Source organism: Lissotriton helveticus, chromosome 8, assembly GCF_964261635.1.
Source record: "Lissotriton helveticus chromosome 8, aLisHel1.1, whole genome shotgun sequence".
In the NCBI taxonomy this organism is placed as follows: domain Eukaryota; kingdom Metazoa; phylum Chordata; class Amphibia; order Caudata; family Salamandridae; genus Lissotriton; species Lissotriton helveticus.
In genome coordinates, this window is record NC_136069.1 from 1262186022 (window position 1) to 1262203589 (window position 17568).

Below are 17568 nucleotides of genomic sequence, written 5' to 3' on the forward strand. Positions count from 1 at the left end.
AAAGCAGGAGATCTACAAGAAAACAACCCGAGGCATAATTGGTGGAAGGCACATGCTCAAAGTGTAAACACAAACCTTTACCGTGAGAGATTTTAACCAAAACCTTTCAATAATGCCATGACCTGCTGGCAATACAGCTTTTACGATAACAGTTAGTCAAAGACAGCTGTGACTCAAAGGGATTCAACAATCACAGCCATATTTAAATATTTCACCCTGTAGGAGGCTGAATACCGAACAACCTCAACAATATGAATCGTTATTAAAGAAATGTACTTACCATATGGGTTTGTTTCACTCCAAATAATACCTCAAGCATCATTACTCTCAAAGCATGTCAATTTCATTACACTAATGAACGTCAAACAGGTATCAGGCTTACCATCATGTACTTAGCACATGAGAAAGACCGCTTCTTGGTCATTCCAATATAGGGCTGGGATTCTCAACCATAGAATACTAAAATCTAGACAGAATTTCAGGATTTCTACACTTGATGCTTTCAAAACCAATCACACACAATAAATGCTAGCTGATATTACTTGCATATTTCTTGGCTATTTCAAAACCCTGGTAGGATTTGAGAACTGGGCGATTTGATCACTAGCATAATCCTATTCTAATATACATTTAAGTCATCTAAACATGTGTGCATAAATCACATACAGACTACACAGCACATCACAGCACAGCTCGCTGTCACACAGTAGTGATGGTGCAGAGTTTAGACTTGAAGGGCCAGATTCACAATCCACACCTAATGCTCCTTCCCTATAACTTGACCCCGCCCCCCCGCCCTAGTGACTTGTGCTTGTTGTCTGAAGCTGTCAGTACACATGTTCAGATGTCATGCCAGTGAAGGGATTTTCCAGGCTTTTGCATGAGATATGTTTAATCTGGGATTACTGACCGCTGACCGTAGATTACCTGGCGGATTTCACCAGACTCATTAGAGCGGCTTGCGGCGAGGGCCGTCCCAAGACAGGTGGGATCAGAGGTCCCCTGGGAATAGCCTCTCTGCCTACTAGTGACATAAGAGGCAGACACGCTGCTACAGAGCCTGCCAGAAATAGTATTTTATGTAAGGTATCGTTCCAGCATTTCTAAAGCAGTAACATTTGAAACTACGCTGTCAGAGAAAAGAAGAAACCTCTCAAAGATGTTTTAAAGAATTAAAGACACGTTAATTCTCTTCTCAAACCTTAGAGACTGTGTTTTTTAATGACATTATAAAAATGGGGTTTCCCTCTTTCAGGGTCACCCTGATCCATGTTGCAGGAGACAGGAGGAAGGGCAGGCTTGACACCCTAAGGCTCCTAAACTTTGCATGGGGGGGTTTCAGGTATTCCTTGTTTTAGACACAAACATAGTGGATCTCTGAAAGTGTCATGGTATGGAGCATGGGGTGACCATAATCTGTGACGGCCAGTTCATGCAATTTCAAAACTGACCTCTTCGTATGCTTGTGATAGGTGAACCTCTTTCAGCACAGTTAGCAAATTATTTGCCAAGAAATGAGGTTTTAGATGGTCTGCAAGTCATTGGCCGTCCATCCGTATTTTAAGGGCATTGTCTTACCATATACCAGATTGGAACATTTTACTTCTCGAAAGACAGCATCCAGGAATCAAGACCCACAACCAGTAGAAAGACCAACCCTAACTGAGATATAGGATGAAACGGCACCAGAGAGCAGGATCCTGGAAGTGTGAACACTTTCTTGTTCAGTCTCCCCCTTCAGGATACAATCTTTGGTACTCCTGCGTGGTCGGGTTGCTTGGCTCTGGTCCTGTCTTCCTAGTTCCTTTGGCGTCTGTTTCTCTGGTTTGTGCTGTTTTCTTGGCTCCTCTCTGACGTTGCTGGGGTCGTGCCTTGTGGGCTTTTGGTCTGGGTGCTGTGCGCCCTTGGGCCGTTTCTTTTTTCTGCTGCTCCTGCCCTGCTGCTTGCTTGGCTTGGGTGCCTGTTCGGTCCTCTGCCGTGTTGGCGCCTGTTTTTTTCTGCCTTCTGTTCCTGGTTTGGGGGCTGCTGGGAGTTCCATGTTGGCCTGGGCTCCTGTCCTGCCTTGTTTTTCCTACATTTTAGGGTTGGGGGTTTTCTGGGGTTGTGGCCGGTGGCTCTGTCCCCACCCTTGTTGGGCTTGTTTGTTATTGGTTTCCGGTCTCGTTGGCCTCTCCTTGGTTGGCCGGCTTTCGGCTGGTTCTTTTTGGGGGCGTCTCTGGCCTGTGGTCTTTAGGTTGGCCTTCACCAGACTCATTAGAGCGGCTTGCGGCGAGGGCCGTCCCAAGACAGGTGGGATCAGAGGTCCCCTAGGAATAGCCTCTCTGCCTACTAGTGACATAAGAGGCAGACACGCTGCTACAGAGCCTGCCAGAAATAGTATTTTATGTAAGGTATCGTTCCAGCATTTCTAAAGCAGTAACATTTGAAACTACGCTGTCAGAGAAAAGAAGAAACCTCTCAAAGATGTTTTAAAGAATTAAAGACACGTTAATTCTCTTCTCAAACCTTAGAGACTGTGTTTTTTAATGACATTATAAAAATGGGGTTTCCCTCTTTCAGGGTCACCCTGATCCATGTTGCAGGAGACAGGAGGAAGGGCAGGCTTGACACCCTAAGGCTCCTAAACTTTGCATGGGGGGGTTTCAGGTATTCCTTGTTTTAGACACAAACATAGTGGATCTCTGAAAGTGTCATGGTATGGAGCATGGGGTGACCATAATCTGTGACGGCCAGTTCATGCAATTTCAAAACTGACCTCTTCGTATGCTTGTGATAGGTGAACCTCTTTCAGCACAGTTAGCAAATTATTTGCCAAGAAATGAGGTTTTAGATGGTCTGCAAGTCATTGGCCGTCCATCCGTATTTTAAGGGCATTGTCTTACCATATACCAGATTGGAACATTTTACTTCTCGAAAGACAGCATCCAGGAATCAAGACCCACAACCAGTAGAAAGACCAACCCTAACTGAGATATAGGATGAAACGGCACCAGAGAGCAGGATCCTGGAAGTGTGAACACTTTCTTGTTCAGTCTCCCCCTTCAGGATACAATCTTTGGTACTCCTGCGTGGTCGGGTTGCTTGGCTCTGGTCCTGTCTTCCTAGTTCCTTTGGCGTCTGTTTCTCTGGTTTGTGCTGTTTTCTTGGCTCCTCTCTGACGTTGCTGGGGTCGGGCCTTGTGGGCTTTTGGTCTGGGTGCTGTGCGCCCTTGGGCCGTTTCTTTTTTCTGCTGCTCCTGCCCTGCTGCTTGCTTGGCTTGGGTGCCTGTTCGGTCCTCTGCCGTGTTGGCGCCTGTTTTTTTCTGCCTTCTGTTCCCGGTTTGGGGGCTGCTGGGAGTTCCATGTTGGCCTGGGCTCCTGTCCTGCCTTGTTTTTCCTACATTTTAGGGTTGGGGGTTTTCTGGGGTTGTGGCCGGTGGCTCTGTCCCCACCCTTGTTGGGCTTGTTTGTTATTGGTTTCCGGTCTCGTTGGCCACTCCTTGGTTGGCCGGCTTTCGGCTGGTTCTTTTTGGGGGCGTCTCTGGCCTGTGGTCTTTAGGTTGGCCTCCTCTACCCATGCTGTTCTGGGTTTGGTAGCTTTCCTTGTTTTGTTGATGGCCTCCTTCCCTGTGGGGCTTTTGGCCTCCTTGGGTTTTTGGATCTCTTTCCCCTTACCTGTCTCTTCAGTTTGGTTGGAGTCTCGGCTCCTCTTCGGCTCCTGGGTTCTTAGTGCTTCCAGGGCCTCCTCGGAGGGGTTTTGGTGGGTTTTCTCCTCTGGATTCTCTGGGGCCGGGTCATTCGGTTTGGTGAGGTGGGCCGGTTTCTGGCCTGTGCTTTCCTCCTTCTGTTGGCTGTTTCTTTGTAATGAATGGGACGAGGACATAAGGGACCTGGGGGTTTTGCTCTTTTACTTACCAGGAATCTTCATTACTCCGGGTCCCGTTATCCTCGTTTCATTCATACGCCCCTCCCTTCCTCCCGGACGGCCGGCCTTCCTGTCTGGGCTTGGTTTATAGGAGGGATGCTGGGTAAGTACTGCTTATGTACTCCCAGTGGGAGGGGCAGTATTAAGGTCCCAGCATTCCTCTTATTTTTTTCTGTCGGGAAATGGTCATCTCCACTTTGTAATGAATGGGACGAGAACAACGGGATCCGGAGTAATGAAGATTACCGGTAAGTAATAGAGCATTTCCGGGTCCCATTAGGACTTTAAGGATGTATGGACACCGACATGGCCAGTATGCTTTATGGGAGTAGTATGACTGGGACTAATGTTATTAAGATGACACAGCAAGGTGCTCACCAAGGTGAAATATAAAATTGTACGCACTCAAAGGTATATCATTAATTAACCCCAATCTAGACTGACCTGCTTTAAGAGATCCTCCCACAGTGCGGCAAGCTAATGCAGGTAACAGCTTGCCAGAATTCTTGTGAGGAGGTGTTGACAGCAATCCAGGTATACAGAGCTGGTGTAGATGAGTAATTCTTCCACCTGGCACGCCTGCACACATCGCGCTACCAGAGACTGTCACTGTCAATCAGGGAATTCAAAGCGCCACACAAAAAGAGTCCCGGTCAGGGGCGTAGCTTCAGTGGGTGGGGGTGTTTGGGGTGTTACACCCCCCCAATACCTGCTTTTTCAGGTACATAGTTGGGTACATGTGCCTTCAGTCTGGTATTGTGAGGTGTCTGACTGATTTCACCAGGAATGTTTCCATACACACAGACACAAACGCGCACTCACTCTCTCCCTCTCTTGGTTTTAAAAGTCTTCAAAAATGTTGACTACTTTCCAATTTATTGAGCTTTCTCTCACTTCCTAGCCCTACCAATCCGCATTCCTCTCACTTTTCACTTCCCCTTAAGCCCCTCTTGTGAGTCTTGCTTGTCGTGTAATGTATTTTAACGTTATATGCCAGCGCGATTGTAGAAAAAGTTGCTGTACTCCCCCCCCTCCTCCCCCCCCACACCAATCTTACTGACCAAGCTACTCCCCTGGTCCTGGTATGTTCAGAGTCTCATCTAAACAAAAATGTGGCATAATCAAAGCATTCCTAGAACCCAAATGCTGATTTACTAGGAGCCCTGGCAGAATCACAGAAGCTATTATCATTAAGAGAAAGCAGCCATAAATTGTCACCTCACTGCATGGTGCGAAAATGGGCCAAGTGGAGTTTTTTCATCAGACATGTAGATTTCTGAACAATCACGTCCCTTGGAAAATTGGTATTTTATAGCACTGTTACAGTGGTTATATAAATATTGTTCCCAGTTTTTCATTTCTAGTGATATTTACAGATAACTACAGACACAAAAATATTAATTGTCCAGTCTGTATTTATTTCTAAATATGGAAAGAAGCAGAAAATATGGCTCCTTGGAGAGATTTGTTTCAATGTTGTCAATAATGACTAACAGAAAGACATGCACAGGAATTTAAAAAAAACACAGAGTTCCAAATCCACAGATGAAGATGTGGACAAATTTAAACTATTATGCTAAGATTTTCCTATGTGTATTAAGGTTTAGTAACATAGCTGCTTTTAGCACTAAAAACTCATCAAGCCTCAAGTATGAGCGTTCGTTTATTGCTTAAATGAGTGCAGGAATATACACGTTGAAGCTTAATTTTTTTCACAACATAGCAAATCAAAATGGAGAAAAACAGAAAAAATGAGTAAAAATAATTGAAAAAAACACACCATGAAACCAGGAGCCCTAATTCGAAATAGAAAATTACTCTTTTTTGCGTCTCCATACATGGCTTCTACATGCTGCTTTTTCAAGAGCGTTAATTATATGAACATGTTTTTAACAGAACCAGATCATAATGTCATTGTGTTTGTAGCATGATCAGGGAATATCCATGTACATGTGCACGAGATAGAGCTGGTCTTTTGGAATAACCTTTGGATTTGGCCTCTGCACTGTAATGGTATGCTTTTATCATTTCTCTTGCTCCGAATAACATGTTTTATTGCGCCGCGCAACACACTGGGCTTTAAGTGGGCCGGGTCTCACTGGTGCTGAGCACCAGCAGTTTTTTAAAGGGGGCCTCGAAACAGGTCTCTATTGGGCTCTGTTTTGTGCCGTGGCACAGGCGGTCCGTTTTTTCCTGGACATCAGTGACAGCAGGCACATCATGGTGCTCACACTGCTCACTTTTCCCTAGTGGAGAAGTTACAGCATGACGTCATGCCGAATGAGCGTTATAGGGGAAGGGAAATCCTTTAAAGAGAGTCATTTTCTCTCTGGATTTCTCTTCTCTTTTTGAAACTCAGGAGCAGCAACATTCTTGTGGTGTCACCAGGGCTTCAAGTGGAAGCTTTTTTAATATTATATACAAGCCACAGTTGCTGCTTATTTATCCTATGCTACTAGAAACCATTGACAAAGCCAATAGTCCTGACTTGTTGTAGGTATGATTTCTTGTTGTATCATATATCTGGATGCAATGACAGAAACAGCAAAATACAAGTCGGACGGCACACTATGATAAGCACAGATTTTTAGTTTATGTGTTTTAAGCAACACTCTTAATGACATTGGCCACGCCCCTTTGAAAGACCCCCCAGTTTTTTCATCCCACTTAAAGCCCTGAACACACACATACACACACACATACATACACCCACACACACTTTTTCTCCTACTCTTTCTCTCATTTTTCCTCAATTGTAAAATATTTCGACAACTGTGTACGTCTTTCATGTACAATCACAAAAAATGGTAATTAAGATTGGCACATATGTGTCCATCGCTCTGTGTGCTTTCCAGAGAGGCCAAGGATTAGATGAGCAAGTAATCTTAAAACCTTTATGATCCACTGACAGGCACTGTGAGGTACTGGCACTGCATTCAGCCTCATCTCCTAAGCACTCTTTCTGGCCTCGTCATCAACCTCCACCCCACCCTGAACTCACCCACATACTAAGAGACTACTCACTTCACAGTATGCACCATACAAGGGCCATGTGTTGCATGAGAAACTACAGAAACACAACTCATGGAAAATGCTAATTTTCTTAGGGAATGCAAGATGAGGTCAATGAAATAAAACAAGAGAAAGTAAACAGGGACTGATCAACTGACATGAATTACCTTAAGGGTTTTAACAGTTGTTGAGCAATTCACCAGGGTTTGGTTTTGGCTTTATGGTTAGGTACCTCAATGAGAGATCAGGTATGGATCTATTTTATAGTCAATGTTCATTTATTGTGGGATCTGAAACCTAGAAAGACCTGCACCACTTATAGCCCTGCAGAGGGGGTTACAAGTGGATGTTTTCACTAACTGTTGATGAATGGATTTTCCCCTAGTGAATTGAGATGTATCACGACCATCTGAAATCTAGCCACCTTCCATAAGGTGATAAAAGGTGTTTGCACCAAGTATTGCCATATCTTACTACCAAGAACAAGAAATTGCGACCGACAAAGATTTTTGTGATCCAGACCCTGCAACCACCTTCCGTGTTGTTGGAGAAATATTAAAATCCTAAATTTTTCCCACCGTGGACAGGTTTCACGCATGGGATAGTGGGATAGAAATCCATTCTTTGCAAGATTTTTCAGCTCATCCTCTTTTCATTGAGTGATAGTGGCTCTTAACTGGGTGCCCAAGTGATCCATGGAGAAAACGTGTGTCAAACGATGGAACCATGGGAGCTGGAATGTCTGATAACCAGTGCTTTAAACGAACTGATCCTAACAGGAACTGAGCACTTACACTTTCATTTGAAAGGCAGAGTACCTGCACTTCTCAGTGGGGGTTCATTACTTTTAGCAGGAGAGTACCAGCACTTCTCAATAGCACACAGGTACTCTTGGCCAGTGAATACCCACGCTCCTAAAATTCTATTTCAACCACTGCTGCTAACAATCTACTGCCCTCAAACCATTTTGAAGCTTTGTGCAAAGTGCAGTGCTTGTATTCACGTGATGTGTGCACCTCTGCGAGCGAACCAACCAGCAGGCAGGCAGCTAGCAATCACAGAGAACATACACAGGATCCTTCAGTTAGCCTGGTGCTAAGCCAGGGTCTCAAGAATGCTAAACTGCTTCGGTGTACAGTTCAATCTACAGACGTATTTTGTGACAGAGTGTACCCCAGAAACAACAGCAAATTGGAACACTGACATATAATGACTGGGCAAACCTGTACTGATGTAAGCATAGGCAGGGTCAGTATTATAGGCAGCACCACTTGACTTCTGTAACTCTGCGGCAACTGCACTTTCCACATGAATATGGATTTGCCGCATTTGCCACATAATCCATAATTTGCTGCATAATGTGCTGATGTATTTAAGGGTTAAACTGCTACTAAATAAGTGTAACCTTTGCCCACAGAGCATGTGTAAAAAACACAAATTTATGAAGCAATACTATCACAAATTGGGCCACATTAAGCCGCATAATTTTCTTTTTCTTGTTGCATAATTTATTTCACCCTGCATAATTTGGGCCTTCCCTGTACATAATTCTAGTGGCCCTGATTTTAGGATAACAGTGCTACTTACCTGCTTTCCCTTGTTGTGTGTCAGTCTCTCTTCGGCCAGCAGGTGTCAGCCTTTCGAACTGCTTCAGAAGTTCCATTTGCTTCTGTAAGATCTCTTTCTGCACTCTTAACACACCACTGCCACCTCCATGGGCCTTCAAGGATGCCAACTCTTCCAGACAGGCTTGAATTTTCTGTTTATTTCGAAAGTCAGGAAGAAATGTTGTGTGTTACTGAGATGTTTTAATCTCTGGGCCTAAACGAACATATTCTTAAATAAATAATGAAATTCCGAAATGAACATGAAAAACACTTCAACTTCCTTCCATCATATTTTTGTTGACTCGCAGTTAGCATTCGCAATACAGCACATCATCACATATTTATTAATTTTATCTATATACTAGTCAATCTGTAGCAGGTGGCTCAGTAGACTAATGCATCCACTCTTGGTATATATGCTGGACCTCTATATCACAGGTTCAAACCTCGGAAGGTCTACTCAGTATTTTATCCTTCTGATGTCGATTAAATTCCTCAGGAGGAAAAACATTCCAGGTATGCGCCTCCTCTCAATGGAATAAACTCCACTCTCCCTCCGATGATTCAGGAAGAGATGCCCTTCCGGAAAGCACTAAAGACTTTCCTCTTTTGTTAAGAATGACTGTTGTTTGAGACAGGACACCCCGTTGGTAGCTGTGCGCTATATAAAACACACTAAATAAATAAATAAATAAATGGGTACCATTGAGTAGGGTTACAAAAACATAAGTTATTTCAGCACCAAGATAATCTTACGGATGAACGTGCGCTTTGTAAATGCACGTTATGTTACTTTTGCATTAACAGCAAACCCTTTTATTACATAAACTGTTTACATTTTTTTTTATAAGATTACGCCAAAGCAGTCATTTGAGGAAAGGCATTATGCAAATGTGGGCCGATTTTTTTTGCGTGCCAGGGCCGATTTTCAATCCCAATCCAACCCTGACCATTTCAACTAAAATAGGGCACATTTCTGCTGTCTCATAGAGCTGGTGCACTGAGTGCTGCCTAGCACCAATGCATGAACCCTTGCACCACGGTGATAGGGATAGAGACGGGATACCCCGCAGCACAGCACAAAAACAATCCTTAAAGGCATTTTCTTCTTTCTATGTGTGCTGCAGAATGTGCAGCACACTGCAGCACACATATAAAAAGTAAACAGCATCGCTTCACAGAATCTATGTACTTATCTGTTCTCGTGGCCTCTCCTATCTGATATGCCTCTTTCATGCTGTAATGTTTATTTCTACTCTTGAAAACAATAAAACAAATTTAAATATAAAAGTAAACAGCAAAAAAAGTGGCACATCCACAACACAAAATGTCAGTAAATCTGTCCCTTAGTTTTAATAATGAAGAGCACACACCCCAAGGATGGGGAGAGGGTGTGGCCAAATGGCTAGAGCAGGCGACCTCAAAGCAGGGGAACTAGGTTCAAGTCTCCGCAGGGACACTCAACATCCTGTGATTCTGGGCAAATCACTTAATCTCCCTGTGCCTAACAAAAAAATGAATGCGTCCGTCTCTAACAAAACTGGTGCTCATGTAAAGTGCTCTGATACATCCGGGTCGAGTTTGTGCAATATAAAACTCCAACAAAAAATAACAAGCATTTGCAATGCAATAGGTCTCGCATTATGAAAGTTTGAGCTATTGGTCTTGTAAATGACAATTTTTTATTTATGTGTTGATTTTGAAAATAGCTAAATTAATAGCTTTGTCATTTTCAATGCCAATAGTTATAACTTTCGCACATGTGACGACTATAGCATTTGTAATGCAACATGTTTTGTATTTACGTGACTTAGATGTATTGATATTACAAATAGCAACGGCTTTTAATTTTTTTTAATAATTAATACTTAAATAAAAGTGATTGTAATTTATATTGGCAATAGCTTAAACTTTTGTAAATAACGTTTGTGAAGATTATGTTCAGTGTATTTTATTGTGATGAAAATCCAAGAACAGAAGTGAAATAACATATTTTTGTGACATTTGTAATAAAGCTTGAAACATTGAGAGAACATAATTGAACCAGTTGTTGTTGAATGGTTGCACAGATTGATGCTGGGATTGCGCTGAGTGATGCTGGGATTGCGCTGAGTGATGCTGGGATTGCGCTGAGTGATGCTGGGATTGCGCTGAGTGATGCTGGGATTGCGCTGAGTGGTGCTGTGGTGGTGCTGAGTGGTGCTGAGTGGTGCTGTGGTGGTGCTGAGTGGTGCTGTGGTGGTGCTGAGTGGTGCTGCTGAGTGGTGCTGTGGTGGTGCTGAGTGATGCTGTGGTGGTGCTGCTGAGTCCTCTCTGCAACTGCACTCTGCACTCTGCACCTGCACTCTGAATCTGCACTCTGCACTCTGAATCTGCACCCTGAATCTGCACTCTGAATCTGCACTCTGCACTCTGAATCTGCACTCTGCACTCTGAATCTGCACTCTGAATCTGCACTCTGAATCTGCACTCTGCACTCTGAATCTGCACTCTGCATCTGCACTCTGAATCTGCACTCTGAATCTGCACTCTGCACTCTGAATCTGCACTCTGAATCTGCACTCTGCACTCTGAATCTGCACTCTGCACTCTGAATCTGCACTCTGAATCTGCACTCTGCACTCTGAATCTGCACTCTGAATCTGCACTCTGCACTCTGCACTCTGAATCTGCACTCTGAATCTGCACTCTGAATCTGCACTCTGAATCTGCACTCTGCACTCTGAATCTGCACTCTGCACTCTGAATCTGCACTCTGAATCTGCACTCTGAATCTGCACTCTGCACTCTGCACTCTGAATCTGCACTCTGAATCTGCACTCTGAATCTGCACTCTGCACTCTGCACTCTGCACTCTGAATCTGCACTCTGCACTCTGAATCTGCACTCTGAATCTGCACTCTGCACTGTGAATCTGCACTCTGAATCTGCACTCTGCACTCTGAATCTGCACTCTGCACTCTGAATCTGCACTCTGCACTCTGAATCTGCACTCTGCACTCTGAATCTGCACTCTGCACTCTGAATCTGCACTCTGCACTCTGAATCTGCACTCTGAATCTGCACTCTGCACTCTGAATCTGCACTCTGCACTCTGAATCTGCACTCTGAATCTGCACTCTGAATCTGCACTCTGCACTCTGAATCTGCACTCTGAATCTGCACTGTGCACTCTGAATCTGCACTCTGCACTCTGAATCTGCACTCTGCACTCTGAATCTGCACTCTGAATCTGCACTCTGAATCTGCACTCTGCACTCTGAATCTGCACTCTGCACTCTGAATCTGCACTCTGCACTCTGAATCTGCACTCTGCACTCTGAATCTGCACTCTGAATCTGCACTCTGAATCTGCACTCTGAATATGCACTGTGAATCTGCACTCTGCACTGTGAATCTGCACTCTGCACTCTGAATCTGCACTCTGCACTCTGAATCTGCACTCTGAATCTGCACTCTGCACTCTGAATCTGCACTCTGAATCTGCACTCTGAATCTGCACTCTGCACTCTGAATCTGCACTCTGAATCTGCACTCACAATCTGCACTCACAATCTGCACTCACAATCTGCACACTGCACACTGCACTCTGCACACTGAATCTGCACTCTGCACTCTACATATGGTATGTTATGCTTACATACGTTCCATATATTATCCATGTATATGCCACATTTAGTTAAGAATATATGTTCTGTTTAGTTACATTACTTTGTTTGTATACCCTTTTATGCTGCTCTAAAGTTATTTCAATGGGTGAAATGCGGAGCCTGGCTGAGAGTAACAAGGCAGTGCTGGGAGGGGGTCTGCGCACCAACTGAAGTGCTCTGGTTGCACGGCCTGCGGCCGTGTGAAGTGATAAGCCTTTGAAGTTATTTCAATGGGTGAAATGCGGAGCCTGGCCGAGAGTAACAAGGCAGTGCTGGGAGGGGGGCTGCGCACCAACTGAAGTGCTCTGGTTGCACGGCCTGCGGCCGTGTGAAGTGATAAGCCTTTGAAGTATGTAAAGGCTGTGTTTGCGGGGAGAGAGAGGGGAGGTGCTGGTGTGGGAGGAGTGCTGCTGCGGCCTGGGGGAAGCTGGCTGGGGAGGGGGAGGAGAAATGAATGTAAGGCTGTGGGGAACAGAGTTTATGGCCCAAAAGCGCGTGCCTGTGGCCACATGAACTTCAAGAAAACGCCAAGGAACGAAGCCCTTAGTTTGAAGAGGATTTCGAGCACTTGAATTCTCGCTCATCAATGCGCTTGCGCGCATTTAAGGTCACGAGACCTAATAAAAACTGTCTCATCTAGTGTGTCTCTGGCTTTTATCAGTTTAATATAGACCTAACCAGATCACATTAAAACTGGGCAATAGTGAGTATGCTAGCTAAGCATGGTTTTGTTATCACTACTGCAGCTTGGATACTACACCCAGGATTCCATCTATAGCTTGGGCATGCTAGTATCTCAGGTTTCTGAATCCTTTGCGTCTACATGATGGGCCCGATTCACAAAGGCAATCTGAGACAAAGTATAACTTTATGACTTTTGGTATTCACAGAGGTCATTTACGAGTTGTATCTTTACGTCCACAGTTGGCCAGAATCTTTGCTCCCGGGCCGTACTCTCAGCGCCTGGGGCGTACTCTCCGGTTTGGGCCATACTCTCTATCTCGAGCCGTACTCTTTGTATCGGGCTGGATGAAGTGTAATCAATGGGCCAGAATACCATTTTTTACATAAAGGGACATTAGGAACGTGTGATAAATGGTAGAGGAGGTCATGAAAACCAGTTTGGGAAAAGGATGTGGCTGGACACTACTACATATCACAGAAAAGTGTGCTCCTTTGCATCATGGTACATGGTACATGCAGTCCATGATTTGCACTCCCCTCAGTCCATGATTTGCGTTCCTCTCAGTGTTGACGGTAGTTTGACACTACAGTCAACACTGAGGGAAGTGCAAATCATGGACTGCATGTCCATGATGCAACAGAGAAAACTTTTCTGGGATATGATGTAGTGTCTGGCCCATTGATTACACTTCACCCAGCCCGGGCCGGAGAGTACGGCCCGGGTGCGGAGGTACGGCCTGGGTGCGGAGATTTGGGCCCAACTCTGGACATAAAGATACAAATCATAAATGACCTCAGTGAATACCAAAAGTCATAAAGTTAGACTTTTGTCTCAGATTGCCTTTGTAAATCGGGCCCGATGTGTTTTACTGTTTAGGTATCTCTACCAGTTCAGTGCCATGAAGAAACAACTCCTCAGGTGATTACTCTTTTTTTGTGTGGATTTGCTTGTCACCGAGCCACCTCTGGCACTGCCCGAAAGATATGGACTCTCTTCCACCGTAAGTACGCAGAATCTCCTCAACGACGGTGTTCAAATTGGAATCCAAAAGATTTGTAATGAATACATTCTTACCTTAAGTGGGCTAGGCTCACCTACTCGAAGACATTGCTTCTACTACCATTGTACCATCATTTGATACTGCTCTTCTTTACCGCTTACTGTGACCCCCTTCGTTGCCTGCTTATACCTGTTTATTGTACTACCCTCCATGGTGCAATTGTCCAGTAATCTGGGATCATTCCTGTTTTTCTACTCCTACTTGATATCAATATTGCATAAATAAACATTGATGACTTTCAGGTGTTAAGCGCTAGATCAGTTGTGAGCGCCTACTGGAAACTGAGCCCCTACACCATTATCTGCTTTGAAAGTCTAGTCAATAAAAAAATTGCAAATTTTCGAGCATAAACGGCAAAGGGCATACAATCAAGGGCCGAATTACAAAATTTCCATGGATGATGTTCATTTTCCCCTTTGGGCTATTTATTTAACACAATATTCCATACTACAATGTAGTACTTTTTGGCTCCATGGATTGTTGTGGTGTTCTGTGCCATTTTGTGCTAGCAAAAATCAGTGTTAATAAAGTGTCCACATGGACAAAATACAAACATAAAGCCCCATTTATGAGGCATCTTGCGGCACTTTTGCGCCATCGGAATGCCACTTTTTTGACGTTCTGGCGGCGCAATTTGCCGCTGTATATTTACAAAGCCACTTTATGTGGCTTTTCATGGCCTTGTAAATATGTGCCACTTTCACGCAGAACACTGATGTGGGTGTTGCTGTGGGTGTTCACATGCAACATCCATGGAATCTGAAGCATTCACAGATTTACGAGTAATCGTACACCTGGGAATGCATCAGATTCTAATGCCAGCCCAGGGATGGCATTGGGAAGGCACAACGAGGAGAAATGTTTCATTTTTACTTGTTTTTTCCTTTTTCTATGTGTGCTGCATTCTGCAGCACACATAGAAAGATGAAATCGTCTGAATTGGTTGATTTTGTGCAGGAAGGTGTTCCTTCCTGGAAAAAATCTGCGTTGGCGTTGCGCCTGCGTTGGCGTTTGACAGCCCATTTCGCGCCAATGCAGGGAAAATGAGCACGAATACAATGTATCTTATAAATATGGCGCATTCCTTCCCTTTTCTTTTGATGCAGCACAGCAAGATTCCTTGTAGCACTGCCCTGCCACCCTACCTCATAAATGAGGCCCATTGTTATTTAATGACACTAGCAGCTCTTTCTCCCATAGGAAGAAATGGAACAGAGAAGCTCGCCCTTACTACCAGTAACATGGTGCAAGCTTGCATTCAGGGCAAATTGGCACCATTAAGGCACAGAGTGTAAGCGGACATTTATACAAACCACACATTTTTCTTTTTCTTTCAGACTTTAATAACGAAATGGCAATCGTATCTGGACTTCAAATGTCATGCAAAAGTCAATATTCATATCAAAAGTACAGATGATATGGCACATGGGCTGAAATATCCCATTCAGATGTATGTAACTATGGCAGCGAGTGGTAATGACTGCAGTCCTCAGCTTTAAGACACAGCTGATGAGCTGATGAGCCAATCATGATAAAATGCCACTTCAGGAGGAAAGAGATTTTGCTATAGAGACGGCTAGATTCATGATCCTGTGGGTATTATCTTAATCACATAGGGTTATGACAGTCCAGCACGAAACCAGACATTTGTTCATATAGCATACTGTTACATTTTCAAGTGTTTCATTAACCAAAAAAGACCAAACATGAGCTTCATAACTAGAAGGAAACAGAAAGGCTTAGGTGCCATTTTAGGGTAATCTGGGCAGTGCAGTCATGTGGTTACCATTAATGAGCAAGCAGCTGCTATTAACAGACCTTCTTTTTACTTCCGGGTTTATATTGACACAGCAACAACTAACAAATTAAAGCACCACAAATGGAGGCTAACAGTTTCAATGGAATAGCATGCACTGCAAAACCACAGAAAGTTCCTACACGGCATTTATTTAACTTTAAAAATTGTTTGCTGAAAAGGATATACATACAATTAAGTAAATATTAAAACAGATATGGTGGTCCAGGATATTTATTCCTCTTTCTATCCTATAAAGGATTAAATCGCAGGATATTAAAAACTGGGATAAATTCCCTAATTTACAGACACGGATACAAATACTGAACAACTACACCAATTTAACATTATGAGAAGTTCAGTGAAAAATACGTGTTGGACTTCAATAATCACACATTTTTACTCTGGCTGACGACATTTTAATGCATTTGGTGTGAATTAGAAATGTAATAACCCTAAAAGAGTACATTCTTACAGGATAAGAAGGGGTTATGATAGCGGAACGTGAATACTTTTTTAAAAATGTTGTTAATTTACCTAGAATATCCACACCTATTCTGAATTTGCTACATTAGCTTTTGAGAGAAGTTGAGACATTAATGATGAAGGGTTAATAGAGAAATTGGTGGTGAAACTCACTAACGTCCTAGCTACACAAGAAAGCCGATGGCTAAGGCTTTTTCTCATATTTCTATCCACAAAAAAACCTGATATTAATGGAAAAAGGTTTGGTTAGATATGTGCAAGCAAGTATTTACAATTGGAAATTTCCACTCTCACAAACTGTTTACACAAACAGACAAGATGTGCAGATGTGTTTATTCACCTTTCAGATCATTTCCAGCCTTTATTATTTAGAATCAATCTCTTCCTGCCGTTTTAAAAATAGCATTGGTCTCACGGCAAGAGATGGACTCGATACCATTGTTGTTGTGTAAAAAAGGGGTCATAACCCAGCAAATTACTGATTGCAAGGAATGGTGATCCCAACATGCAAGGCTTAAACCTGAGAAGATCTGAAACATCTCGAAGAAAGCATGATGGAGTCAAACAGGCTCCTGAAATATCAGACAAGGTTTAGGAAGTGACTTTCTACCATGCACAATATAGAAGAACCTGCTACCATGGCGGCAACTGCTCTGCCACTGTGTGGGAAAATTAAAAGATGATATTAATTGCCATGTTAACTTCATTCCAGTCAAACAAAAAGGTGTGTACATTAGTTCTGAGGGGTGGTATGTTCCTTTTCCAAATTATTAATCCTTGAACCTTTCAAGCCTGCGCCCTAAACCCCGAAAGACATGTTAGACCCTGTCAAAGCATTGGTTGGTGTCAAGTATATATCAGGGAGTCAAACTTGCAGAGAACAGAGCCAGCCAACAGCAACAGAGAGTACACCAGGTGCATGGACTGTATTGCTCCAGCTAATACCTATGGCTCCTAGATTATTCCTACCATGTGAGCATCAGAAAATGTGAGGACTAACAAGGGAGTAAGGCGAGTGAAGAATTTGCAGAAGTGCTATAACATTCAGTGCAGGCAGTTCAATTGAAGGCATGACTCTTCTAATGAAGACTATTGCTATGGCTGATTTTTTTATTTTGAAAACAATACCTAAGACATTTGGAAGCGGAGGCCTCAAAAAAGGGGAAAAAAGTAAAACTGCCCAAAAGCATACTAAGCCAATAATGTTCCATACACAGCCTCAGCCCTGGCATCTACGTCAAGGCTGCATCGTATTGGTCATCTGATGATGCTGAGCCCCCAACTTTAGCGCAGTTAAAATCATATTTCAGCTTGACTTCAGTGGTGAAGGTGGCACAACAGATGGCAAAAAAATCAAAGTCAACAGCATA

The 17568-nt window shown here is 43.5% G+C and overlaps 1 protein-coding gene across 1 annotated transcript in view; it reads right to left on the reverse strand.

Moving 5' to 3' along the window:
- VWA3B (von Willebrand factor A domain containing 3B) overlaps positions 1-17568 on the reverse strand; it is a 1052517-nt gene that overhangs the window by 147891 nt on the left and 887058 nt on the right. Inside the window, exon 30 of the mRNA XM_078658240.1 lies at positions 8503-8674. Coding sequence (XP_078514366.1) covers positions 8503-8674 — 172 coding nt within the window. The remainder of the gene's footprint in view (positions 1-8502; positions 8675-17568) is intronic.